The sequence below is a fragment of the Macrobrachium nipponense genome, chromosome 24 (genome assembly GCF_015104395.2).
Source record: "Macrobrachium nipponense isolate FS-2020 chromosome 24, ASM1510439v2, whole genome shotgun sequence".
Lineage (NCBI taxonomy): Eukaryota > Metazoa > Arthropoda > Malacostraca > Decapoda > Palaemonidae > Macrobrachium > Macrobrachium nipponense.
The window spans coordinates 20,702,725-20,730,457 of record NC_061091.1 but is presented as its reverse complement, the minus strand read 5'-3'; the positions used below and the strand labels follow the sequence as shown (position 1 = coordinate 20,730,457).

Sequence of the window (27,733 nt, the reverse complement as noted above, 5' to 3'; positions counted from 1 at the left end):
CTATCATTCTTTCCAGATGTAGATGTTCCCTCATCAGTTGATACGAGTATCACCTCTCCAGAGCCCAAATCAGTTGATACGAGTAGTATCACCTCCTCCCATTCCTTCAGGTAAAAGAATTCTTCATTTTTTTATATTGAACATACGTAATTACACACTACATATGTCAAACAGTAATAACATGTGCAGTAGTTACAGTAGTAGTAACTATCATTTTATATTTTTTATCATTCCAGACTCCCAAGCACCTGCCCATCCCACTCCATAGCCCACCACCCACCTCTCATGTACCATATGGCCATCCCAGTAAGCAAGCCAACCACTAGAATTTGGTAAGGACATTTTTTTTATTAATGTTTTATTATTACATATGTAATAACCATGTTATGTATGTAACATACATACTATATAATCATATGTACTATTACATTATCATTCCAGACTGGCATGCACCTGTGACTTACATAAACCAGACCTCTACATAGCCTACATGTCTTCATTTTGCTGAAGGTAAGGAATTCTCAGTTGTGTTTAATGTTTGCATACGTACAATAAATTTTGTACACCTAAGTGGTTACATACTGTCCTTTATATTAATTCTTCATTCCAGACTGCCCATCATCCTAGCCTGTTATCTGTGATTAAAGCACACTGAAGTTAGGTTTGGAATGCATCCTTATCATGAATGCTCTACACCTCCACCTCCAATCTCCCACGCCTAAGGTAGCAGCTTTGAGACTCACTAAAAGTTGGTAAGTTATGTAGGAATTTCTAAATTAAGTTTTATACTACATGTTATATGTGATATTAAAACCACTGTATGGTGCATATTACTGTATGTAACTTACTATGCATAGAGTACTTACTGACTAAAATATTATTTTTGTACATTTCCAGAACCCCTGAATGATGTAGGCTATGGGGCCACATAAGAACTTTGTCCATCCAGGGTTACATTGAACGACAACTTTAAACTAAAAGTAAGGAATTAATTAACATACATTAACTCTTTTAGTACTCTTGATATATCTACAGTAATTAACATATTGCATTCACAACTTTCTGTAGTGTATATTTTGTACACTAATTTTGTTACTTTTCCTTCCAGAACCAACATTTTTCACACAACTCCAGGTTGTTACTACAAGTGTCATCAAGGGATAACTACAAGTAGAAGCACCATTTTTTGGAATGGAAAAAACCCTTCAGAAAGTATACGTATCACATGTAACATGTAGTGTAACAAAGTATGAACAGTAAGGTTTTTACATACAGTAGTACATATTACATATGTACATAACTTTTTTTACAGGAATTTCCAACCAAGTTTGATTATGTACATATGTACATGTTATAAACCACTGTACGTATGGTTACTGTATGTAACTTACTAAACATACATAACATGACTTAACTTTGATACTTTTTTGGTACATTCCCAGAAACCAGGACCCCCTCCATGATGCAGGCTATGGGGCCACATAAAACTTTGTCCAGGTTACTACATAACATAGCACGACAACTGTAAACTATGTACTACTGTACTAAAGGTAAGGAATTATACATAGTAGTAAACATACATTAAGTAAGTTTTATACGTACATACTAAAAAAAAGTGACAAGATCTCTCACATGGGATAAGTGATCAATGGTCCCTCATGGAACTTACATACTGTACACTCCCTGCTGAACAGGGGGTGTAGACCAATCATTTACAATATGCATACCAGTTGATATTAAACCACTGTATGGTGCATATTACTGTATGTAACTTACTATGCATAGAGTACTTACAGACTAAAATTATTTTTTGTACATCCAGAACCCCCTGAATGATGTTAGGCTATGGGGCCACATAAGACTTTGTCCATCCAGGGTTACATTTGAACGACAACTTTAAACTAAAGGTAAGGAATTAATTAACATACATTAACTAAGTTTTATACATGTTATATATGTGATATTAAACCACTGTATGGTGCATATTACTGTATGTAACTTACTATGCTAGAGTACTTACTGACATACTAATTAGTTTTTGTACATTCCAGAACCCCTGAATGATGTAGCTATGGGGCCACATAAGACTTTGTGCATCCAGGGTACATAGCAGGACAACTTTAAACTAAAAGTAAGGAATTAATTCACATACATTAACTTTTTTACTCTTGATATAACTCAAAGTAAGGAATTATAAACTAAAGTAAGAAGGATTAATTAACATACTATTAACTCTTTTACTCTTGATATCTATAATTTACATATTGCATTCAGGACTTTGTGTAGTATTTTGTACTAATGTGTTATACTTTTACCTTCCAGAGCTACCAGACTGGGATTTTAGTGTACTCCAGGATCTAACAAATACTACTACTAAAGTGTACACTGCATAATATAGTGTTTAGTGTATAATCTACCTAAGGATTAAGTGTAGTACATTGGTGCTTTATAGTGTCACAAGAGTTTAATAAAGAATTATACCTTCAAGAACCATCCTTTGCCATTGAAATAACCACCACACTACACATCATGCAATATACTTGCATGTCACACAGGTAAGGTCTCTAACTTTTTCTTAGTTTAAGGCATATTTCCAAGTGTCGTTCCGGCTTACGACGATTTTCGGCTTACGACGCGCCTCAAGACGGAACCCCCGTCGTAACCCGGGGACTGCCTGTATATATATATTACGTATATGTATATGTATATATATATACATAGATATATATAATATATATATATATATATATATATATATATATACACACATACACCACAATATTATATATATATATATATATATATATTATATATATATATATATGATATATATATATATATATATATATATATATACACACGCACACACACACATACACATATATATATATATATATATATATATATATATATATATATATATATATATATATATATATATATATATATGATATCCCTTTTTTCCGTGGAGGGGGTGTCTCTTGAATGTACTTACTTTCCAGTTCTCAAAAAGAATTTTGGGATGGAATTGCAAAGCTCATCTACAACTAACAAACTAACAGGGTCTCAATTCCCTCACATAAACAGATAAGCAATACATTATGAGGAAATGAACAATAATTCCTTTTTCTTGCCAAAGAGCATGTAGTATTCAAAAAGCATTTTTCCTCATTTGGGATAAAATATTTTAAGAAAAAATATAAAAAATGACATTTGAGAGGTAAAGCCATGCCTATCTGTGTCTAATATAATCGTACATGTATTCACATTAGTGTTTCATGTATAATACTAGTACTAGGAAATGGTTATTAGAGCCACAATATTAACAACAAAAATAAAGATATCAGCATTATAACAATCTTGAAGCACAGTAGTGGCTACTAACGAAGAATTTTATAACTCACCTGTTTTGGATGCTTTTTCTTTCTCCAAAGGATGACTGGGAGATACAACTTTGTCAGGAGAACGACCTTCTCTGGGGATTACCGTCAGGAATTTTCTTTTGGGAAAGATTGCCTTGGCTGACTGGTCTAAAGAGGTGATGCCATTCCCTGAGAATCCTTTAAAGGTGTGAGTTTCTGGTAACGTCACAGGAATAGTTTCCTCACTGTGCTTGGCCGCTGATGATCGAAGAGCACTACTGACCATACCATGCTGAAGGAAAAGAAATATTCATTTTGCTTACCACCATTCAGGATTTCCACTACATCTGAGCTAAAGCTAAAGCAGTACCACTTTAACCTCATCAATATTCAAGATTAACTGAAAATTAAATTACTGTACCATAAATTCCTCCCAAGTGAAAGAGTCTACATAACAAGATACAATTATATAGTGATAGTATGAAATAAGTATAATCTGTGATTAAAAGGCACATGCAATGATTTTTTTCCCTTGGTAAATAGCAAACATTACATAAAAGTGGCTGTGAATGCACATGGTTGAATGAGTACTGAGGTCTTCCTATGTACTACGCATTTTTTAATGAAAAACTTCCATAAAATATTAGCACATCATCACAGGCACCGATATATAAAAAAATGTTGAACAACTACAATAAACAACCTTTGCTAGGCTTAAGAGGGTTTCTTCTTACACTTCCTAGGAAAATTTTCAATAAGATTAATTCATTTTTCAATCTATGATTACTAAATCTATTACCAAAAACAATATCAATTTGGTACAACTGAATTTATCCACTCTTCTTGTTAAGTTCAATTTAATGAACATCCACTGACAGCATCTAAGGAATTTGTAAGTTTTTCATGTACAAAATCTGCCAAACTTTTCTTCTGAATAAGATAAGCTTTTTTTTTTTCATTCATACTGAACCAACTAACTCCCTTAGCACTTCAGCATTTTATAAACTTAGAAAGCCATTTAAAAATCTAATGAATAAAATAGATGCCTAGTCTAATTTACTGCACAGGAATAACTCCCACGCCATCACAACCCTGAAATAAGAATTAATACATATAAGGCCAAAAAAACAAAAAACCACTCCAATTGCGCAGTAGCTTACTAACAATAGAAATTCATAAAATTTTCCACTTTTCTATACATAAGATTACAGCATATAAGCACTCTAATCGATAGCTTCCAAATATTTAAGGGCAAACTTTTACACCCAACATAAAAAAACACTTCAGCGAATAATAAAAACCTGATATTTGTTACTTTACATGTCTAGTACACTGTACTATAGTATGTTAATAGTTATACATGTCCCAAAATAATTAGCTACCACTATAAATTGTCCTGCAACTTTTAAAGTACCAAAATTTATCACCACTGCTCTCAAAAACGAAAGTGCCTATCAATACTGTATAAAATATATATATTTTTTTAAATCACATCATGGGCCTTTTAAATGAAATCATTGCAATGCAAACAACTCTGTACTAATATTTCTATAATTCAGTCATTTGCATTACATACTGATCATAACAACAAAATCACATTACATACAAAATAGAAAGCATGCAAAAATGCCTTAAGAAGTGGTCTAATGTGATAGACTAAAGATTATAAAGAAAAACCAACCTGGGGAAGAAGAGAATGCAAAGGAGAAAGCAAGTTCAAGCCAAGGGGACTAAAGGTACAGAATACAGTTCCAAAACTAATAAGCACTACCACCTCATTAGTGTTGAGGTTGACCATCTTCATCTTCTACATCAAGAGAGAGAGAGAGATAAGAGAATGTTCCTGGTCCTGAGGCCTTGGATCCACAACTGCTACAGCTCATCATCATCATCTAGGTGTGTTTATTCTCCATGCTGGATTGTGCTGGCTAGAGAGCTTGACTGGCAGGGGTAGTCAAGCCTGGCATCTCGACTGCCTACCAATATTCCGGGGAGGGGGTGGGGAAATGAAAAGTTTGGGGTATGGCCACCTCCTCTACTTTTAATTAATTTTAAATCTTACTTTATGTCGACTAATTGTCTTTAATTTCATGGTATAATCTATTTAAATGGACCTTTGTCTCTTTTAATCAATGAAAATTAATGATAAAGAGTAATGAGTGAATAAATAAATTACATAACATTCATGCATATCAATGCAACTGGCTACTGATTATAAGCCTGCCAGCATATCATTTATTGCTGCTTATAAGATGATACTTTTAATATGAAATGTAGAAAGTTTTCATATACGTACTGTACTTTTTACTTTTTTTAGAAAATATAAAAAGTCACTATGGACAAAATGAAAACCAAGCAACAATAAATGAATGATCACTAAATTGTGAACAGCATTGCTTAAAAAATAGAAAAAAAAAAAAGATTCAAAAGACACACTAAGGAAACAGAGTAGTGTAGGATAAATTAAGTCATGCAGGATAAAGTATTCCCACATGATGCACCACTGATAAGCGTTAAAAGAAAAAACAAGTGATATTAAGGCAAGTTCTTAGCTAAAGCTGTGAATTGAAATGAAAGGTGATGTGCAGCTGTTCACAAAATCATCAGATGTCAAGGTGAAAACCACAAGAGAGATGCTGTTTTACTGATGTTTCATTGTAAATAATCAATAGCAGGCAGGAAAGTTAAACTAGTCTCCCTCCCATTAAAACCAGAAATGCAGCTTTTGTTATAGTTGAAGGAAAGCAATAGCAAAACATCAGTAAGGCAGCATAGTTTGTGGAGCTGATCCACAGCTGGCAGGTTTTTGTCAGGGCCTTTGTCTTTAGAGTAGGTGGCCGCCCACACAAACTAAAACACGTACCGCACTTGATGGTTTGGACACAGGGCCTTGTGAGGCTCTAGGGCTAGCAGGTGCCCTGCCAGTCACTGAAGACTGAGACAAAGACTCAGGTGACATCCCAGGATGCAAGCCAGGGCTAGAAGCCCCAGCTCCTGCCACCACTACAGGAAGAGTAGTTCCCTGGGTCAGTCCCTGGGAGATGGGCTTGGAGCCTGAGGCAGGCAACTCTTGTTGAAATTCTGGCGGCGGGGGGCGCTGAATCCAGTTGTACTGCCTTCTCTCGACTGGAACTCCCCATCTCTCCAATTCTAAGTACTGTATTCGTGAGACAAGTTACACCAGTATTCGTCAATATAAAATCGAGTTTACAATTGTAGAACCTGTAACATTAAAGTCTTAAATGTTATCAGGAAGATGACATTACCTGAACTCAGGAAACCAACCCCGCAGCGTACGACAACTTGATGAGGAGACTGAAAATATTGCCAAAATAATATGTCACGTATGTCAGTAATCTGAAAAATGAGTGAGGGCTGGGAAATTATCGGAGAGGATGAGGTAACAGAATTTGGGAGACAAGTGGGATAACACACCCAGGCACAAATAATTGAAATAAAACAAAGCTTACCTGACTCTTCAATGAAGAGTAGCAATCCTTACAAACCACAACTGAGTGTCCATTGTCCACTACCATGCCGCCTGAAGGTCGGTTGTGCTCCTTCAAGAATGGGTAATCCTGAAATTTAAGATATAAATTTATTTGAATACATTTAGAGAATTATAAATAACAAAATATAATACTACTAGCTAGAAGATATGTGATTATAATCCTAAAATGCAGTATAGACAATTTCATCAGAGCTACTATATAAATATGTATCTTACACATTATTAATGTATACTAGAAGGTAAAAACAGCAACATAAACCAACTACTAATAGAATGCAAAATTAAAAGTTTTGCACATTTACATACTGTATTAAATTGCTGCCGTTGAAACCACAATAATGACATGCAAAATGATTGCTAAACTGGACTATGGTAAATCATAAAGACCTAAAAAGGAAATTGGCCTTCCCAACCAGAGAGAATTATGTCAGCTCATTTTGATATGAAATGCTCTATCTAACCCAGGTATCTACCCAACACATATGTATTATCAAGAAGGTTATTAATAAAGCAAATAAAATATGCTACAAAGGTTCCACTAATAGCAATGAAACAGACTGTAACAGCAAAATAAATCTGCCTTACACTGAGAACACCAAAAAAGTAACTGACCACCCCAAGTCTGCAAACCATTCATTTTCACTATCCTAAATCAACTGGTAGTTTACTCATTAATAGTATGTATTTAAGTATAAGGCGAGCAGATGCAGTGTTTATAAAATCTAAAATCCAATGCAGTAACTGTTATTGAAATTTAAGTTGGGGAGACCATTAAATCCATGTCACTAAGATTAATTGTTCATGAACAGTCAGTGAGATCTAGTTTGTACAGCTCACTGATTTTTGTAAATATGAAGGATATGGTTATAGTACCATAAACTGGAATGAGGCCAAGTTTTTTACTTTTTTTTCAAATGAAAGTCTATAAAAAATAATATTTTAAAATCCACCATCATCAATCATTGCAACATAAATAGCCTATATCTCCACCCACCACACAAAGTTGAAATTCTGAATAACACAAGCTGATAAACATTCATTCGGGTGTTTTTGGCCCCGAATAAGTAGTACATATTTTTTGGCTGAAAGGTTGAATGGAATGCTATGTTATATCAACCTCTGAATTTCACAATGAGCAAATTCCTTTCAAATACCACCTTTTGTTTAAACCTCAATATTAATGGACATGGGCTACACATTACATATTTGGTTTAGTACTTAGTTTAAAGTTTTCCCAGCCTTGCAGTTTCGATAAATGGCAATCATTACTGCATGGTAAAATGCATTTATTTATGACTTTTGTATTAATGCTGAAAATATGAATGTGTTTTTCTTGGTATCAATGGTGTGGAGAATATAACACTTGTGGTTATCACAATATTTTTTATTTAAATACTTACATAATTAATCCTGATATGATATCATAACACCCTACAAAAAGGGACAACTTCTTCATGTCTCCATAAACGCCCCTTCCTTCATCTGGGTTGAACAAGCTAACAGACTGTGCCATGTGTCTCCATACCCTTATGTGTGTGTGAGAAAGGACGTCAATTGAAAGAAATTACAGGCTGGGAATCCACCAGGCCCAGGGATACTCTCACGTTTCACAAAGGGGCTCACAAACCTAACCAAGTTCAAGACCAAAAATCTTTTGGACTTGACTTTTTGATGTTATACCATCAGCTTTATTTATCAATTGCTGTTTTATGTTTTTCTGATAACTGATATCCTCGTTCCGTATTTCTCATTACCTTCTGTTACTTCTTTTTAATGAACACCATATTCTTTGGAATCTTGAATTTCAAATCAGTGGCCCCTGTGGACTTGTTCCATATGAATAGGGTTCATCTCCTGAATATAATAATAATAATTTACAAACAAACACACCAGTTTACTCAGTGTTTATAAGAAGAACCTTCTCCCCCAAAAGTTTCAAAACCAACAGGAGAAAATCTGATAACACAATCATTAAAACTGTGTGTGTGAGAGAGAGAGAGAGAGAGAGAGAGAGAGAGAGAGAGAGAGAGAGAGATCCACGTTCTTATCTTCATTCCTAGCTTGACATGGATGGAAAGTTCCTCTCTCTCCTTTCGCCTTTGAAGGAAGACTCCATTCTCTTTTCTTCCTTTCTCTTTTTAAAGGTAGGTTCCGTGGAGAATAGGCTAGGCCCGTATCTCAAGGGCACTCGATGACAACAGCTGGCCTAAACTAACTCATGAATCACATATATAGGCCTATACCGACTTAACAACATGGAGTTGGTAAAATTAAGCATACAAACACCAATAAATATAAAGTTACAGCCACGAAGGAAAATTGAAACACTGGAGATGCTATGTGGTACTTTCGTCTTATTACCAAGACATGGTAACAGCAATCTTGGTAGTAAGACGAAAGTACTTGGCATCTCCACTGTTTCAATTTTCCTTCGTGACTGTAACTTTATTCGTATAATCATCACGTTTTTTTTTTACTTCTTCGTGATTAATAGTCATATATATATATATATATATATATATATATATATATATATATATATATATATATATATATACGTATATATATACCCACACACAGTAGCCCGGCGGAGACATTGTTTGAACCGTAATGTCATCGTTATTTTTCATCTTAAAAGAAACGTAGGGGCATATTTGGAATCTTCGTGAAAAGTTCAATCAAAACTACTCTTTCTTTTTTTTTCCTCTACGAATAATGATAACGAAGTTAGCATGGCCGGATATCCGACTCGAAACCGAACCCCGTTAAAAACCATCCACTATAAAATCTACACAGTATATGGTCCAACTTTGGTTCAATTAAGTCCAGTACTTTCGCCGTAAATAGCGAACACTCTGCTTCTTATTTTTCACCTGTGGATATGTGTGATAAATGAATCACGTGCTAAAGTGATCATAATCATACATACCACACATACATAGTCCGACGTCAGCTTTATATATAAGATTAATAAAATATAATCAATATTCTTTGCATTATAAAATACCTTCCGGGAATATTGTATAAAAGTAAAAAGCATAAAATCTTTTATTTACATATATAACATTTCTTTTCTCGTCTTGGTCAAAATTTCTAAGTTTTGTCCTCAAGACATCTCTGCCTGAAATACAATTGATTTTATATCTGTTCATTACAGTTCTATAAATCAGAACCACGTGTTATCAGGCTGAAGTTCTTTTTCTGAGCTGTACTTGATGGGAGACCCTTTCATATTACTGTACCATATCCTTATTGAAACAAAGTATCAACAAAGAGGGTAAAGTATTGCCCAATAACAATAGGTGAGCTAAATACAGACTGATCTCTTCTGGCGGCAAACATTTCGAGTGATCACGTACCATTCACAGAGGTTAAAGATTCTATAAGACAATGAAGATAGTGAAAAGAAAATTGTATATAGTGGTAAGAAAATATTGTTCTGGACTTTTTATCTAAAAAGATTGCAGGGGAAAAGATAATTAAAAGGTCAGTACCCTCTCTTCTTAGGCACCAAGGCGAGTTTTGCATGAGTCACACCATGGGCCAAGTTAAGGCGGCGGCTCTCCTAACCCAAGGCAGCGAAGAGACTGAACATTTTAGGCTTAAGTCTGAAAACTAACATTTTTTACTCTCTCTCTTTCTCTGTTATTTCTTATTGTTATTAACTATTTTCGGGAACGGGCAATCTCCAGTCAATCTACACAAAGACTGGAATTAAGTACTGAAGTATGGAAGTCCGTGCTCATACGAATGGGGGCAATTACTATTTTAGGCTTACTCATAGGCTTGCCATATTATACACTGGTCGTACAATAAAGCTGGCCTACGGTTCTATGGGTCTACTGCCCTTGAGACACTGCCGGTGTCTGACTTGCTTCCAACTTTAGGCCTAGTCACAATCACTGGGCAGAAACAAACTCTGCCTCTCTTCACAAACTCCACGAAGCGATTAGATAATTTGGGGAGTAAATGAAGAATAGAGCGTCCACGGAATGAATAAGCAGTTAGATTCACTGTGTTGGATTCACACATACGCACACGCACACGCGCGCACTCACTCACTCACACACACACACACACAGTCTCATGGTTTGTTTCACTTCGGTGGAGGTGAGATTAAACCGTAGAGGTTCTGTTGTTTACATTCATATGACTGACTACGTTTGACTTAGTAGTACTTTTAAGTAGTCTGCTTTAAGGATAAGCGCCCGAACCCATCCGGTTCCCTCGTCCGATTCCCCGGTTAAATGAGTCATATTTTTGTTGTTGTCTCTTCCTTTCTCTCCGCCATAGCAGCGACTGACAACAGTCCTCTAATATAGGTGTAACTAATTCACTAATTACGTCAACATAAGCAAGTTCTTTAAATTAATTTGTGAGGCAGGGGGACACCTGTCAGAGTACAAAGGCTAACACTGAATATTTTCATTAAATCATGATAAAATGCCTTCCTGTTGTTAATAAGTTTGCGTAAATCTTCTGACAGGTGAGCTTTCTGCCAATACAGGTGTTCGGTTGCATTTAGCGCCGGATGATTATTTTAAACCTAATTACTAAATAAACAAAATACCCAATCCAATGAAGAAAAGCTCCTTAAGCCATTTTTCTGTCAAATTTATCTATAATTAAAATGAATCGGAAAATACAAATTAAGATTTTCCTTTGCTAACTAACAACTGCGATTAAGATCGAAACTAACGAAGACCACCCTCTCCCTGAAGTCTTTCTTCTGTCTTCTTTCCCGCCAGTTTCCAAGACCATCTTTCTGTGTGTGTGTGTGTGTGTGTGTGTGTGTGCAGGCCCGTACCCAGAGTTTTTTTTTTATGGAGGTGTTATTTTTCCCAAAACTGGACCTTTTCTTCTATAAATGTCATTGAATATATATAAGTATATACAAGATGAAACACTTAGAGAATGTTATTTTAGTTATATTAAGCAGAAAAATTGGGTATGTGGTCTATGCACTTCTACCCGATTAGATGTTATTCAAAGTACTGACTTTGGTTAACAGAATATATGGACTTCCAGAAATTTTTCTTTCTTTCAAGGAGAGGGGGGGGGGTAGATCGACCCCCCGGGTACAGGCCTGGTGTGTGTGTGTGTGTGTGTGTGTGTGTGTGTGTGTGGCATTCTTCCTTGGTGTCTTCTTAAGACCACCCTTTCTATTTTTGCCTTATCGCACTTCATGAGTTGTTGAAAAAGCCTTCATGCAATACCACGTCTTCACCTTGAATTCACTCAAGTTACTCTTGACCTAAAAATGCATTTTCCGCCGGTTCCTGTTTACTGATAGTCGGTTTTTAGCATGCGATGTAGCAGGCATGACGAACGATGAACTCTTTTCAAACTTTTAAACCAAACTAGGTATCATAATTATAAAAATAAACTTACATCCGAGCATAGAATTCATCCTTACAACCTCCCAAACAATGTCGTCTACTACCTTCCATCTTACATTTATTTCTTTAGACAAGAGAAAACAATCGGTCTATTCCATCCTCTACAAAGTCTACAAATTCCCCCATATAAAAAAACTACCACTGTTCCCTAAAAGCAGAAAAACGAGTCTAAAATTGTGTAATCAATCCTTCCGCGAGCCTTGAGTCACGTAACCATTCTTTCAGTTACGTAAAACAAAACTAGCTTTAATAACTTGATCAAGGTTCCACAAGAATTACAGTAGGCGTTGCGCAAGCTATCTTACATGCTTATTAAGTATTTAACCACACACACACTATATATATATATATATATATATATATATATATATATATAGCATAATATTTCGGGAAGTGGTTACCAAGTGAATTATTAACGCACAGCGTTTTCCGTCCATCTGTCCATCTGAATGGACAGTTTCCTTTTCAATGTATTGTGTTTTAGCAACTGATAAAATTAAATGCTTAATATTAATGCAGACGTGTTTGTTTATGTTTAGATTACTCAAATATTCACTAACAACTTAAATTAACATTTCATTAATGCATTGGTCTACACGAGGGGAGAATTTCTCTCCACTTTCCGCCCAACTCCAGCTCAACAACCTCACACCAGAACATGGGAAGGTTCTGGTGTGAACCTTCTTCCCATGTTCATAAATGCTCATAAATGCCCTGCTGGAAAAAACAAAAATGAGAGGGAGACTAGGCATACGGTTAACGGCAAGGAGGTGGTGGTATGCCGGAAGGGGAACTTGAATTTAAGAATGGGGGAGGGAGTGAGGAGACCTCAAGAACCAAGGAGCTGAACCTTAAGGAAGGAGCTATATACGTATGACACTCGCGCACAATCGTTTCTCCTCACTCCCTGGACTATACCTCCCATCTCCACCCCATCCCCTCCCCTCCACTCCTCCCCAACTCTAGTCCACACCACGCCACTCCCCCAACCCGCTATCCCTCGTCCTTCTCCTCCCTCCCTCACTCACATTCCAACGATGACCGAGGCGAGCTAGTGCGCGCTCGATGAAAGTTTGTTAATGGTGATAACAATGCCATGAGACTTAAGTATTACGTATAATCGATACAACGATCCAAGACTTTCGTTTGTGATTCCTTACGCACTGGTTGCAATTTATGATAGTAATGGAATTTACCGACAAGAAGAAATATGCTTCGTAGATTCGCAGAGTACTGAGTGTGTCTCGTAAAGAATTAACACACACTAGGCCTATAATAATAACATGCAAATATACCATTTTTGCACGAAATCATTCTCTAAAGAATCAACAAACCATTAGTTAGTGGCACTATTTGCCAGAGAGAAAGTACATCTAATATTTTAAGATTACAAAACACCTTTAAAGAGGTAATAATGAGCTAAATGCTGAATCGAACAATACATTACAGACCACACAAGAGTATATCATCTACACAACATAATCTCCCATTTTGTCCTCAAGTAAATAAAAATAAAATGCTCTAAACCCAGTATAAAAAAGCTTTCACTCCCAACATACCACAGAAGGTTGGATGGATGGATGGTTGTATGGTATTAGTGCCCAAGACCAGGCACTAGGGCACGAGATAGCCATTCACCCAGAAAGCCTTCGCACCAAGTTTGTCACATATGGGAAATCTGACACACACTGAATGAAACAGAAAAAACAAAATTTGATTATGAAATTAATTACCATGGGCGCAAAAGCAGTCTAGTCCATGAGAGTAAAAGCATAATTTGTCTATGAAATTAACAGCTCATAAACAAAAAAACAGTTTGTGTATGAAATTAATGGCCTATTAAAGCTACAACAATGTATGAAATCAATAGTTCGTGAAAGCAAAAGCACAGTTTGCGTATGAAATTATTAGCTTATGAGAGCACAATAACTACAAAGATATTGTTGAAACAGGGTAGATGCAAATGAACATTATATTAATTTTTTTTACCTAGAAAAAATACTTCTAATAATAATAGTTTTTTTACGTAGAAACATTACTTCTAGTGTTAAAAGTGATTTTTTTACGTAAGAAACATTACTCTCAATCTCAAAAGTGTTTTATGACACCACATTACTTCTGATGTTGAACGTGTTTTTTTAAAATGTGGAAACGATGTACGTACTAACAAGAAGAAAAAAATATGCCATGAGAAAATATAGGTAAAGAGAACGGAAGAAGACCGTATTCCCTCACAGACCATTTATCTAATAAATGAATCTAGATAAAACCTCAGATTAACCCTAATAAAGATATGAATGTCGGCAGCGTTCAAATCCCCATGACAAGATTTGTGTGTTCTCGAACCAACTTCACAACTAACTTCATATTGGCGAATTTTTATCTTGGATTAAATTTTCGATTAATGAATCCAACTGTGCATTCTACAGAGACGTTTTTGTAAACAAATGACTGCTATTTGTGTGAATGGACTCTTCCTCTCAGGTAGTACTATTAATCAATTTAAGGTTGCAGGAATAAACAGATAACTACAGTTCCACAATTTTGTACACCATTACATCAAAAATAACCACGCGCTCCGGAATGATGATTCATGAACACCTGGCTCAGCAAATGTGGGTTATCATAGGCTTGTTATGCAAATGTTCGAATCCACTTTGAAGCATCCAATACAGAAATTACTAGAGGGAATTTTAATAGAACCCCACAACGTGAGGTAACACAACTCCGTCTTCGAACTTCATATTCTTTATGTAAACCAACCGCACTAAGACTATGCATTCTAAGGCTTAAAAAAAGTATGTCTGTTCTTTTACACAGTATTTCTTTTTCCAAGTCAGTTTCGGGCCTGGGCTACAAAATGGATTTAGTTTGCCTATCCGATTTGCGTCTGCGCCGTAAGAAAGGAAGCCACGTAAACAAACCAAGGTAAAACTGCCACATCACACACTCTTATTCTAAACCGCAACAAACCACTGGCGACCTTGTTGCAGTCTCCACTCTGCTTATTGATTACATAATTCTGTAGCTCTCATTCGAAAGCCAAATATGTATACTGTTAAATAGTACATGTATTTCTATGTACACTATTTAACAATTTAATAATATATTAGCGATGGTATTTGGATACTGGGAGCCGAGAAAGCTATTTGTAGCACAATGATGAAATATATATTGGACAATGAAATGATCGACGGCATAAGGTGAGACTTTATAAATGAACATTGTTACAATATCATATATTGCGCGGACGTGTGTGTGTGTGTGTGTGTATCACACAGTCGCACATAGGTTACACACGATTAACTTAAAACACGACATCTATAAATTTATGCTCAAAGGGCCTGGCAGCTTGTCTGAGCCCTTGGGGCGGCATGGCTTTGCTGGAGGACACGACCAGACGGAACAGGAGGGGGGAGGGAGAGAGGGAGGAAGGGAGTCATTCGTACGGCCACGTGCTCCCTCCAAAGTTCCTGAGACTGAGCCGCGTCCTCTAACACCTTTGAACCAAACACAGGAACCTTTCACTCTCCGTCGACCGTCGACGGTCGACCGTCAGGTGTGGAGGGAGGGTAGGTCAAAGGAGACAAAGAGTAAATGGGATGGGGAGTGACGGAGGGGCAGTTATGGGGAGGGGGGAGGGGAGGAGGTAAGGTAGAGGCTCAGTTGTGTACATCACTCCAAGCACCCACACACAAAAACCACAATCCGGGACTGAACGTTACATTGAAAACACTTTCCTTAGTTTCTTCTATCTTTGATTTCTGGAAAAAAAGAACATGAAATAAAAAGGCAACATCAGATATGAGATACATAAATCCTCCTATCGATTTCAAAAACAGAAATCTTAGAAAGATAAAGCTCTTTACTTCTCCTGCCGGTATACGGTGTACAACTAACATCCAACGTGACCTCACTTTTGAATATGAAACCTTAAAATTTGGGATTTAAATGGCAAATCTATTATTTTGCATGAGGAACTCTGAAACAAGTTAAAAAGGTTGTTCCTCTTACAGCCGAGTATTTTGTATCAAAAGATCTTGTTTGTTTGTTCGGTGTTTTTACGTTGCATGGAACCAGTGGTTATTCAGCAACGGGACCAACAGCTTTACGTGACTTCCGAACCACGCCGAGAGTGAACTTCTATCACCAGAAATACACATCTCTCACTCCTTAATGGAATGGCCGAGAATCGAACCCGCGACCACCAAGGTGGGAAGCAAACACCAAACCAACCACGCCACTGAGGCGCTCAAAAGATCTTGCAAATAAAAACTGCCTTTCCACGCCATGATGAACGGAATGTATAGGTTTGCAATGCTATAATATGACCTTTGTTCTGGCGCTTACTAAACACGACAGACTCCCAAATGGCTAATTACGGTTTTGTTTTGCCCACCCTAATTTATTATTGTTTGAGTCCCTCTCCTATTTGTTCCAATGTCACAGCAATAAGAGTTTCGCTTAGAGCAACAGCGACAAGAGCAGCAACCTAATAATAATAATAATAATAATAATAATAATAATAATAATAATAATAATATGATAAAAGCCATAAACACATGGGTAGTACCACTAATCAGAATAGTGGAATGGACGAAGGCAGAACTCCGCAGCATAGACCAGAAAACAAGGAAACATATGACAATACACAAAGCACCACACCCAAGAGCTAATACGGACAGGCTATACAAACACGAAATGAAAGAGGGAGAGGACTACTAAGCATGGAGGACTGCGTCAACATCGAGAACTCAGTACTGGGCAATATCCGAAAACCAGTAAAGACGAGTGACTCAAGAGTGCATGGGAAGGACTGATAAAAGTAGACGAAGACTCAGAAATATACAGAGACAGAAGAATGACAAACAGAACAGAGGAATGGCACAACAAACCAATGCACGGACAATACATGAGACAGACTAAAGAACTAGCCAGCAATGAAACATGACAATGGCTACAGAGGGGAGAGCTCTAGAGAGAATCTGAAGGAATGATAACAGCGGCACAAAGAACGATAAATGGGAATAACATATCTCCCATATGAGACCATAAACCACATAGCAAGCGAATGTCCGGCACTTGCATAGAACCAGTACAAAAAGAGGCATGATTTAGTGGCAAAAGCTCTCCACTGGAGCCTGTGTAAGAAACACCAGATACTTTTGCAGGAATAAGTGATACGAGCACCAGCCTAAAGGAGTGATAGAAAACGATCGGGCAAAGATCCCCTGGGACTATGGCATCAGAACAGATAAGGTGATACGTGCAAATAGACCAGACGTGACGTTGATTGACAAATTTAAGAAGGAAGTATCACTCATTGATGTCGCAATACCATGGGACACCAGAGTTGAAGAGAAAGAATGGGAAAAATGGATAAGTATCAAGACCTGAAAATAGAAATAAGGATATGGGATATGCCAGTGGAAATCGTACCCATAATCATTGGAGCACTAGGCACGATCCCAAGATCCCTGAAAAGGAATCTAGAAAAACTAGAGGCTGAAGTAGCTCCAGGACTCATGCAGAAGAGTGTGATCCTGGAAACGGCGCACATAGTAAGAAAAGTGATGGACTCCTAAGGAGGCAGGTTTGTTTGTTTGTCTGGTGTTTTTACGTTGCAGGAACCAGTGGTTATTCAGCAACGGGACCAACGGCTTTAGGTGACTTCCGAACCACGTCGAGGGCGAACTTCTATCACCAGAAATACACATCTCCAACCCCTCAGTTGAATGTCCGAGAATCGAACTCGCGGCCACCGAGGTGGCAGGTCAACCTAAGGAGGCAGGATGCAACCCGAAACCCCATACTATAATTATTACCCACTCGAATTGGAGGACTGTGATAGACAAAAAAAAAAATTATTAATGATAATAATTATTATTATTATTAGTATAAAGTGGCGAAGAAATCCAGAATGATGTCAATGCAGGTATACATCAAAACCATATTAAAATGAGAACTTTCGAGAACCTGAGATTCTCCTCAGGAGAAAGAGAATCGAGCAGGTTCTTGAAAGTTCCCTTTTCTCTCTCACTCTCTCTCTCTCTCTGTAATTCTATATATATATATATATATATATATATATATATATATATATATATATATATATATATATATATATAATTACACTGATATTATGGATTGCTACACCATTATAAGTGATTCACGCGATTCTGAAATGTTTATAAACAATAATGATTAAAACTAAAACATCTGGCACCAGAAGTAGATAATATGCCATGAGGAATGGAATAGAATGAAATATAAAATCTAGGCCAAAGGCCAAGCGCTGGGAGCGATGAGGTCATTCAGCGCTGAAATAGAACTTGACAGTAAAAGGTCTGAAAGGGTGGAAAGCAAGATGGAAGAAAGCGAATATGAATGGAGGAAGTACAGTAAAAGGAATGAAAGGGGTTGCAGCTAGGTGTCAAAAAGGACGCTGCAAAAAGCATTAAGCAATGCCTACAGTGCACCGCATGAGGTGCACTGAGAGAACGACCATCCTCCACCTACGGGGAGGAATATGCCATGGGGTACCGCCTTGGAATGTTCAGCTCTATACCACCATCAACACACGCCCATAGCCACACACCCGGAGTAGGTCAAATGGCGAGCGATAATCAATACCCGGCCAAATTAACGACAACTACTGCGTCTACGTCGGTAAGTATAAACACTGGAGAGCCATGCCAACCGCATCCGTTACTGCCGACCTGATGGACCTTTTACTCGTTGTGAGGAATGAGTATATTGACGCGACAATAGAGGTAACCTGTACAGTATATATATATATATATATATATATATATATATATATATATATATATATATATATATATATGAATAATTATCACATCGAACCGTGATCCATTTATATATCAATTCAAGCTACAAATGTCCTTTAATATCTAAATTCACTTTACCTCCCAAATGATATATTTTCATATATGTACCGAAGGGGAATTTTTAGTTGATAAATAATTTCGTCCCCCCATGGGATTCGAACCACCGTCCAAGTGGACGGGGACGGTGGTTCGATCCCATGGGGGGACGAAATTATTATCAACTAAAAAATTCCCCTTCGGTACATATATGAAAATATATCATTTGGGAGGTAAAGTGAATTTAGATATTAAAGGACATTTGTAGCTTGAATTGATATATATATATATAATATATATATATATATGATATATATATATAATATATATATATATTTACATTTACACATCTGGATTTCTTCTCCGTCTGCGTGACTAGTGTTTGTTGTTGTCGTCGTATTATTATTATTATTATTATTATTATTGATTATTATTATTATTATTATTATTATTATAGAACAGATATGCTTCCAATCGGCCAAAAGACAGAAGCACTTGAGACAAAAGAAGAACAATTCAACGGATATAAGATTTTCACTGAATAAAAGTTAAAATTTTGCAAATAACAGCAGCTAATAGTGCTTCTGTTAAGCGTCTTTTTTTACGTCTGTCAAGTGTCATACACATATTTTTAGTTGCTATTATTTGATAACTCTCCTCTTTTCACTGAATGATATAGTTAACCAAGAAAGACATAAGCTTCTTTTGCTTCAACTATTTATATTTTTGTACACCAGCGGATTTTCCAGTCGGAAGCTACAAAAAAATGTATCGCAGTTTGCTGACTTCTATAATAATAATAATAATAATAATAATAATAATAATAATAATAATAAATCCACAAGAGTCCGTGTTAACACACACACACACACATATATATACGTAGATAGATAGAAAGATAGATAGACTAATAAGGAAAATCTAGCATGTTCTCGAAAGCTTTCGCTTTGTATATATTTTTAACATATTTACACTGCCATTCGCTGTGGATTGCTTCCCCATTTTAGTGACTCGTGTGATTATGAGATTTTTATGAATAATAATAATAATAATAATAATAATAATAATAATAATAATAATAATAACAATAATAATAATAATAAGCCACTGAGGTGTATCTGTCGATACGACACGCAAGTTATGACGAAGTTTGGCATTGGCCCACAAATTCAGAGTTGCTTTTGGACGGCTCAGATACACACGTGCGCATTTTATCGACGAGAGAGAGAGAGAGAGAGAGAGAGAGAGAGAGAGAGAGAGAGAGAGAGAGAGAGATGGTTCTTGCTGAGTTCAAGCAACGCTTACAATGACAAGAGAGAGAGAGAGAGAGAGAGAGAGAGAGAGAGAGAGAGAGAGAGAGAGAGAGAGAGAGAGAGAGGTTATCTGCCTGTAAATAGGTCAAAATAATAATTCTGCTTGGGTTCAAGCAACACAAATAGCCGCCACTCCCTAAAGTGTTTAGTTGTCAAACACCCTTGGCTTATTCATACTGCGAATATTTTTGTTTACCTTCCATTTCCATTCTATTCATCGAATTCCGTTCACCCCCCCTCGCTTTTGCTCTACTACTATTCAATCTTGGTTCTGATTTGCTCAACTGACTTTATTCCTCCCAGAGGATGTCGTGCAACTGGAAGTTCACGAGAAGGCGCGAATCAATATTTCCATAAAACAATTCTCTTTGTATTGTAATGATCAACTTACTTTTTTAATGAATTCATTTATAATTTTGTTAATTTACTTTCTGTATTTCCCATTGCCTTCGGAGGTTAGACTTTCAAGTCAGTGGCCCCTGTGGGACTGTTCCACATGAACTGGGTTCATCTTTTGAATAATAATAATAATAATAATAATAATAATAATAATAATAATAATAATAATAATAATAATAATAATAATAATAATAAAACAACTAACTCGACATTTCAAATACCAGTATTTCCAAACAACTAAAAATGTATTTAAAATCTAAGCATCTTTTAATACTGACTTTTTCGTTCATTAGTGAGAATATCCGTAAGTTTCTTTCGTTTTACAGTTTAATTATCATTACAGACCCCAAGATTTTACTTTCTTTTTGTCAGAAGCGGCCACCCTCCACCCCTTCCTCTCTCTCTCTCTCTCTCTCTCTCTCTCTCTCGGCTCTCTACTCTCATCTCTCTCTCTCTCTCTCTCCTTCTTGGCATGTAATTTTCACACACACTTCAAGTTCACTTTAATCAACTACGGAAATCAATTTTGCATTTTCTCTTCAGGTATAACTCTCTCTCTCTCTCTCTCTCTCTCTCTCTTTGGCAAGTAATTTCCCCACACATTTTAAATTAATTTTATCAGCAGCGGAAATGGCTTTTGAATGATCTCTTCTGGCATGATTCACACTCAACCTGACATCTTTCCCACTCGAGGATATAGGAGAATCTCTTACCTTCAGAATTCACGGGAAATACCAATGAGCAAATACTCCTGGTGGAACCGCGTTCCCCTCATTCCAATTTCTACGAAGTTCTAATTGTCTTGATGAAAGCTGAACAAATGTCCCATCTTTTAAGAATGAAAATTAAAATTCTTTCGGGATTTAACAGACTTTTTTTTTTAAGTTCTTTCCTATTATTATTATTATATTTATTCATTTACTTATTTTGTCTATCACAGTCATCCTACTCGACTGGGTGGTTTTTATAGTGTGGGGTTCCGGGTTGCATCCTGCATTATTACTTATTATTATTATTATTATTATTATTATTATTATTATTATTTTCTTTCGGAATCTAATAAAGACTTTTTTGGAAGTTCTTTATTACTATTATTTGTTTCTCCAATAATAATAATAATAATAATAATAATAATAATAATAATAATAATAATAATAATAATAATAATAATAATGGGGTTCCTGCAAATCATTTTACATATTCTCAAACACTAAAAATACAGTGAACAATGCAACTTAACATCTTCCTCTTAATATTTCCCTAATTTATCCATTGATTACCTATGATTAATTTCTAAAGCACATCCGACCCATCAACACCACCGTCATCAATGTACATAGCACTGCTTAGTCACGTACATAGGAGGAATGTGCTTCAAAGGTTTATATGAATGAGCTCCATCGAACCCCATTTTTTTCCAAGTTCGAAATTTGGTTGCATTTTCGTGGTCCTTTGGGATACGTCTTGGTTCCCAATGAATAATCCATGTTATCATTTCCATTTGGACCCAAAATAAACTGGTTTTTATAGTGATTAAGGAGAGAGAGAGAGAGAGAGAGAGAGAGAGAGAGAGAGAGAGAGAGAGAGAGAGAGATTTATTTCGGCGTAGATTAGTTTACTGTGCCCAGAGAGATGTTAACTTGAGACAAAGAAAAGCTAATCCAAGAGTATGAAAGTGTTTCTTTTCCAAAAGTACGCATTCAATTTATCGACGAAGTAACATGCGGTCCCCCTAACCGACAATTCGTCCCAAAGGTGAACGGCCTTACCCTAGAACCTACCGGTATGTGTGCCATGACGTAATCGCATACGAACGCTAGCTAAAGTCTGGAGAAACATACGCACATACAAACGTACACGTACACACACACGAATATATATCAGGTATATATATTATATGATGTATTGCTGAATACATGTAGGGATCCACTATCTATATCAACGCCTCTATAATCATCTCATTCATTCACTTTATTCATAACTCTAAAACGACAATAATTTCAAATACTGTTCTATTTTATTCCCTTCTGTCGAATACTCTTTTTATAATCACTCAAGGTCATAAGGGCTTTAGCTGGTTAAAAAAAAAAATAAAACAAACAAACAAACAAACAACGAAATTTCCCAGATCAGGACCCTTCTTCATTAATTTGCAAAAGGTAGGCTCACCACCCAGTGTGTCTTGATAGTTTGCAGTGGATTTTTTTTTTCTTCTGCTGGAGTGGAGAGCATAGTCTGAAAACACCTGGATATTCAGTGTAGACTACTTCAGTGCTGTGTTCAGTTTCATTGACTAGAAACTGCTCATAGTTATCCTCCTGGTGAACAATTTGTCTTTAAAATTGCAGTGTAGGCTGTTTCAGTACAGTGTTCACCGCTTCAGCAACCGCAAACCGCCTAAAGCTATCTTCTGGTGCACAAACTGCTTGTTGCTGGTCTCTATTAACGTCCATTAGAGGCAGCTTCTTGTCATACACAAAATACTAGTCGCTGTTCCATTGTTATGATAGGCTTGAAGATGCGTTCTAAGGGTTGTCATCAAGTGACCGGCACAACTTATTTCAAGAAGCTTGTATATCTATTCTGAACACTTAGATATGTATACCTAACTGGTCCTTCATTCCTTAGATCCCTGGGGCTGATCTGTTCCTAATCGAAAGGCTTGCTATCAGGTAAGGATGGCTGTAGATTCTTAGTGATTATCTCTTGCATAATGTCTTTAGGTTTACTTAATGGGTGCTAATCTTACCAAAGATCTTTGCTTCATGTTTATGAGCTGTGCAGTTGTCAATTTTCTCATAAATTGTTAAAAGTTTTTTCTTGGTCTCTTCACTGTTCTGGGCTTGTGTTTGGAACTTACCCAATTTCTTTCTTTCATGTTGCTGAAGTATCTAACTGTTGTCAACCTCTGCCTCATAAGCTTAGCTATGTGTGTACAAATAACCAAGTACTGCTCTGCAGGAAAGCCCTGATGAGGGATCTTTCTTATGAACATTGGCACTCTCCCCTAACAGTTATACAACTGACCACATTTGTGGCTTTTGTGATCGTGAATGTAATATATGTGGTATTTCTTGCAAAGAAGCCATCAAAGATGTCACCTACATGGAGGACATCTGTATTACTATCAAAGAAACAGCAGGTGCAAAAATATATATATAAATAAATAATAAAAAAAGCAGATTCCCTAAAACTAAGTCAAGTCATCAACTTTACAACTGAGGCCGGCAAGAAGAAACTTCCTTTCCTTCATGTCCTCATTGAGAGGAAAACTAAACCTGCTACACTCACATTCAAAAAATGCCACAAATGTGGGTCCCGTCTCAAAAGCTCTGTCAGTGGTACCTATGTTGGAAGGGTCTTCTTGCAGTGCAGTACCTGGAAATATGTCCCCTCAAAACTGTAATGTGTTAGGCAGATGTTGATAAACAATGGGTACCCCAGCAACATGATAGAGGACATGACCAGAAAAGAAAAATATATAAATCCCAAACACAACCAAAAAACAATTGAGAAAGCAGATGACCTTAGACGGAGCATGACCTGGTAACCAGCTTTATTGGTGAGGGGTAGGAAGGTCCCCAAAGAATCTTAAGAAATTGAGGACCAGTGTGGTTTGCAAATTTAAGTGTTTGAAGGTGATATGCAAACCACTCTATTTAAACTACGATGGGGGCACAATGACAATCCTTCAGGCCCATCCACCAGCAATTAGATACATACATTGCTTACCAGGAGGATAGCTCTAGGCGGCTTGTGGTTGCTGAAGCACTATAGTAGACTACCATGAATATCCAGGTGTCTTCAGACTATGCTCTCTACTTCAGCAGAAAAGAAACCTAATTTCAACGAAGATGACCAGGCAATCTTTTGAAGTTTTATGAAGAAGGGTCCTGATCTGCGAAATTTCTTAGTTGATTTTTCATTCTATTTGTGTTTTTGTTTTAACCTTTGATTTTTACAGTACCCAAACTAAACTATATGTCGTAGTGTAGTTTCAATCAGGTTCTAATGGAGCTTTGGTGATGACCACGAGCAAAAATTAAACCAGGAGTCAGCAGAAGAGAATAAAATGGAACATAGCAATGATTGTCGCCATTTCCTCTAGAGTTCAAGCCTAAAGGATGAGAGGAGATTCGGGAGATAGCAAAAGAAATGTTTTCTTCAAATAGTGGATGGCAGATGTGCATCAGCACTGAACAGGAACTGCTTATATGAAAGACTGTGCCCCAAACCACACGCGCAAGAGAGAGAGAGAGAGAGAGAGAGAGAGAGAGAGAGAGAGAGAGAGAGTCTTTCTCTGTGCCACCAAGTTTTGGAATTCTCATCCTATTCTGTCCCTTTCGTTCTTTTTCTTCTCTTTCGTTTCATCGCGACTGGGCAAGAAAACAGAGCTAACCTGGTTATTCCCCTCTATTGAGCGCCTACACAAGAGGACTGTAGCTTATATATATATATGGTCCCTCTGCGCCTTATAAGACAGCATTACAATGCCCAGCCAATGATTACTGGTACAAAAACATACGCCGCGCGTATGTGCACAGACAAAACGAGACCATTTTAACAACCTAAAACTGTACGTCTTGCAAACTACGTTACTGTCAAGGAATGCTAAGTTTGGCATTGGCTGCAGCAGCGATTCTGGGCAGGTGCCAACCTCCGAACGTGCATAGGCTGTCGAGACGATCACTGTGGCATTACTGGTGAGATTCTAAAAAAAAAATTATATTATATTTATAGCTGCAGTCTTTGGTTAGGGGTAAGTCGTTTGACTTAAGGATCTTTATTTCCAGGAACGCTCATCTTCATTTGACTGGCACTACCTACACACGTGTGTCAGCCGAGAGGACTGGATATTTCCGGTTTCATTTGGCAGTCATTCCTGTTCTAAGCCTCTTCGTCGTCTCCCTAAGAGTTCATGTAAGTTATCGATGTTAAGGGAGTTTCAGAATAGTTTAATTTCATTTTCCACCACAGCAAAACAATAAAGTTTTATATTAATTAAGTTTAATACAAAACTGCTTCATTTTTCATCACTGCAAAACAATGAAACTGTTTAATACAAAACGGCTCAGAGTTCTTTGAAGTTATCTATAATAAGGGCGTTTAGGAATGGTTCATTTTCATTTTCCATCGCTGTAAAACAAAACACTGAAACTTAAATAATAATCAAGCTTAATACAAAAATGTCAATAGTTCTTATAATTTAGCTACAAGTTATCTAAGTAAAGGGCGTTTAAAAATAGGATTTTAATAATCCGTCATTGCAAACCAAGAAACTAAAATAATAACTAATTAGGCTTAATACAAAGCTGCCCGAGTTCTTAGACGTTCTTTTAAGTTATCTATGTGAAAGGAGCCGAAGAATTAATTTTCATTTTCCAACGTTGTAGAAACTGAACCTTAAATAATAATTAGGCATAATTAACACAAAACTGCTCAAAGTTCTGGTGAAGAACAAAGTTCTAAATTTCCCATCATTGCAAAGCAATGAAACTTAAAAACGATAATTAAGCTTAATACAAAAGTGCACATTTCTTTTTACAACGAATCTTTCACTACATCCGCAAAGCATAATTGGAAGTCTGACTGACTGATATGACCGCTAAAATATACAAGACAATGACATCCCATTAATCAAGGGAGGAATTATCTTCCTCCATTCTGTATTTGTATCAATTATCTTATCAAAATCACAAAAGATTTTTTTTTATTATTGAACAATTCTTGCTTGATAGGTTATAGGAACATTAAGCATTTGTCTGATATCTTACCTACAAAAGATTATCATTATTATTATTATTATTTCTCTGGCTTGGTGAGTTTATGTACACATTTCCTTTACGCATCATTATTATTATTATTATTATTATTATTATTATTATTATTATTATTATTATTATTCCTACTCCAGCTTGGTAGGTTTATGGAAACATTTATACATACAGCTGTCTGATGCCTTACCTTTACACAATAATAATAATAATAATAATAATAATAATAATATCATTATTATTATTATTCCAAGAACCTTTCACTACGTGGACGGCAGCTTTGCAAATCATTGCTCTTTTAAGAGTTACTGACGAAAGTCTGCTCATAGCAAGTCACAACAAAAACAACTTTACTTCTCCTGACCTAAAATGAAACGAGGTCGTAAGGTACACCTTGTGGGGGTGGAGGAGGAGAAACTGCCAATGGACCTTTTCTTTCTTTCTTTCTTTTCTTTACTTATTTCTTCATTTTCTTTACTTCTTAATTTCTGATGGGACCAACAACCAGCGTTTGCATTCATATTAAGTCCATTCATATTAAGTTACTATAACTGCTAGATACACTCTTTGATGAAACGAGCAATCTTTCAAAGAACAGAAGGCCTTTGCGTGAAAACTAGAATAGAAGGCGCTCACGAGGAAAAGAATAGAATGTCGTATGAGAGAGAAAAAAAAAAGAATAGAATGTCCGTATGCAAAAGAATAGTGCCCTTACGTGAGGAAAGAATCAGAAGGAAAACTATCAAACTACTTCAATATCACATGGTGAACCTAAATATGAAAAATGGCCCATACATTTGTACATGTATGATTTGATGACCTCCAAAACTAGCAATATTGACATTTTACATAAATCCGTATTTAAAGTAATAACTTACAACAACGACTTTTAGTCACACAGATGCATGAAGCCTCAGACTAATGAATGGAACAAGGACAAAATTCATAAAAGCATTTGTTTCCAGTAGTTTCAAATTATTTCACTCAGTATTGCTATTGACACTGTTTTATATCCGGAGGCACCCAAATAATCATGGTTCAAAAGTATACCAGGAACTCAGAATTGGATTTCATATTGCAAAACGTCC

The 27,733-nt window shown here is 36.4% G+C and overlaps 1 protein-coding gene across 9 annotated transcripts in view; it reads right to left on the bottom strand.

Moving 5' to 3' along the window:
• The window catches only part of LOC135205505 (uncharacterized), an 88,236-nt gene that overhangs the window by 11,920 nt on the left and 48,583 nt on the right, over nt 1-27,733 (bottom strand). For 6 of the 9 annotated variants that reach the window (XM_064236237.1, XM_064236232.1, XM_064236233.1 and 3 more), the window contains exons 3-5: nt 6,833-6,940; nt 6,226-6,519; nt 3,405-3,654 (exon numbers count right to left, since the gene is read on the bottom strand). In XM_064236237.1, the coding sequence (XP_064092307.1) occupies nt 3,405-3,654; nt 6,226-6,519; nt 6,833-6,940 (652 nt within the window). Of the gene's footprint in view, nt 1-3,404; nt 5,339-6,225; nt 6,520-6,832; nt 6,941-27,733 lie in introns of those variants that run through there. The other 3 variants (XR_010312546.1, XM_064236239.1, XM_064236238.1) reach the window with 3 other exon arrangements.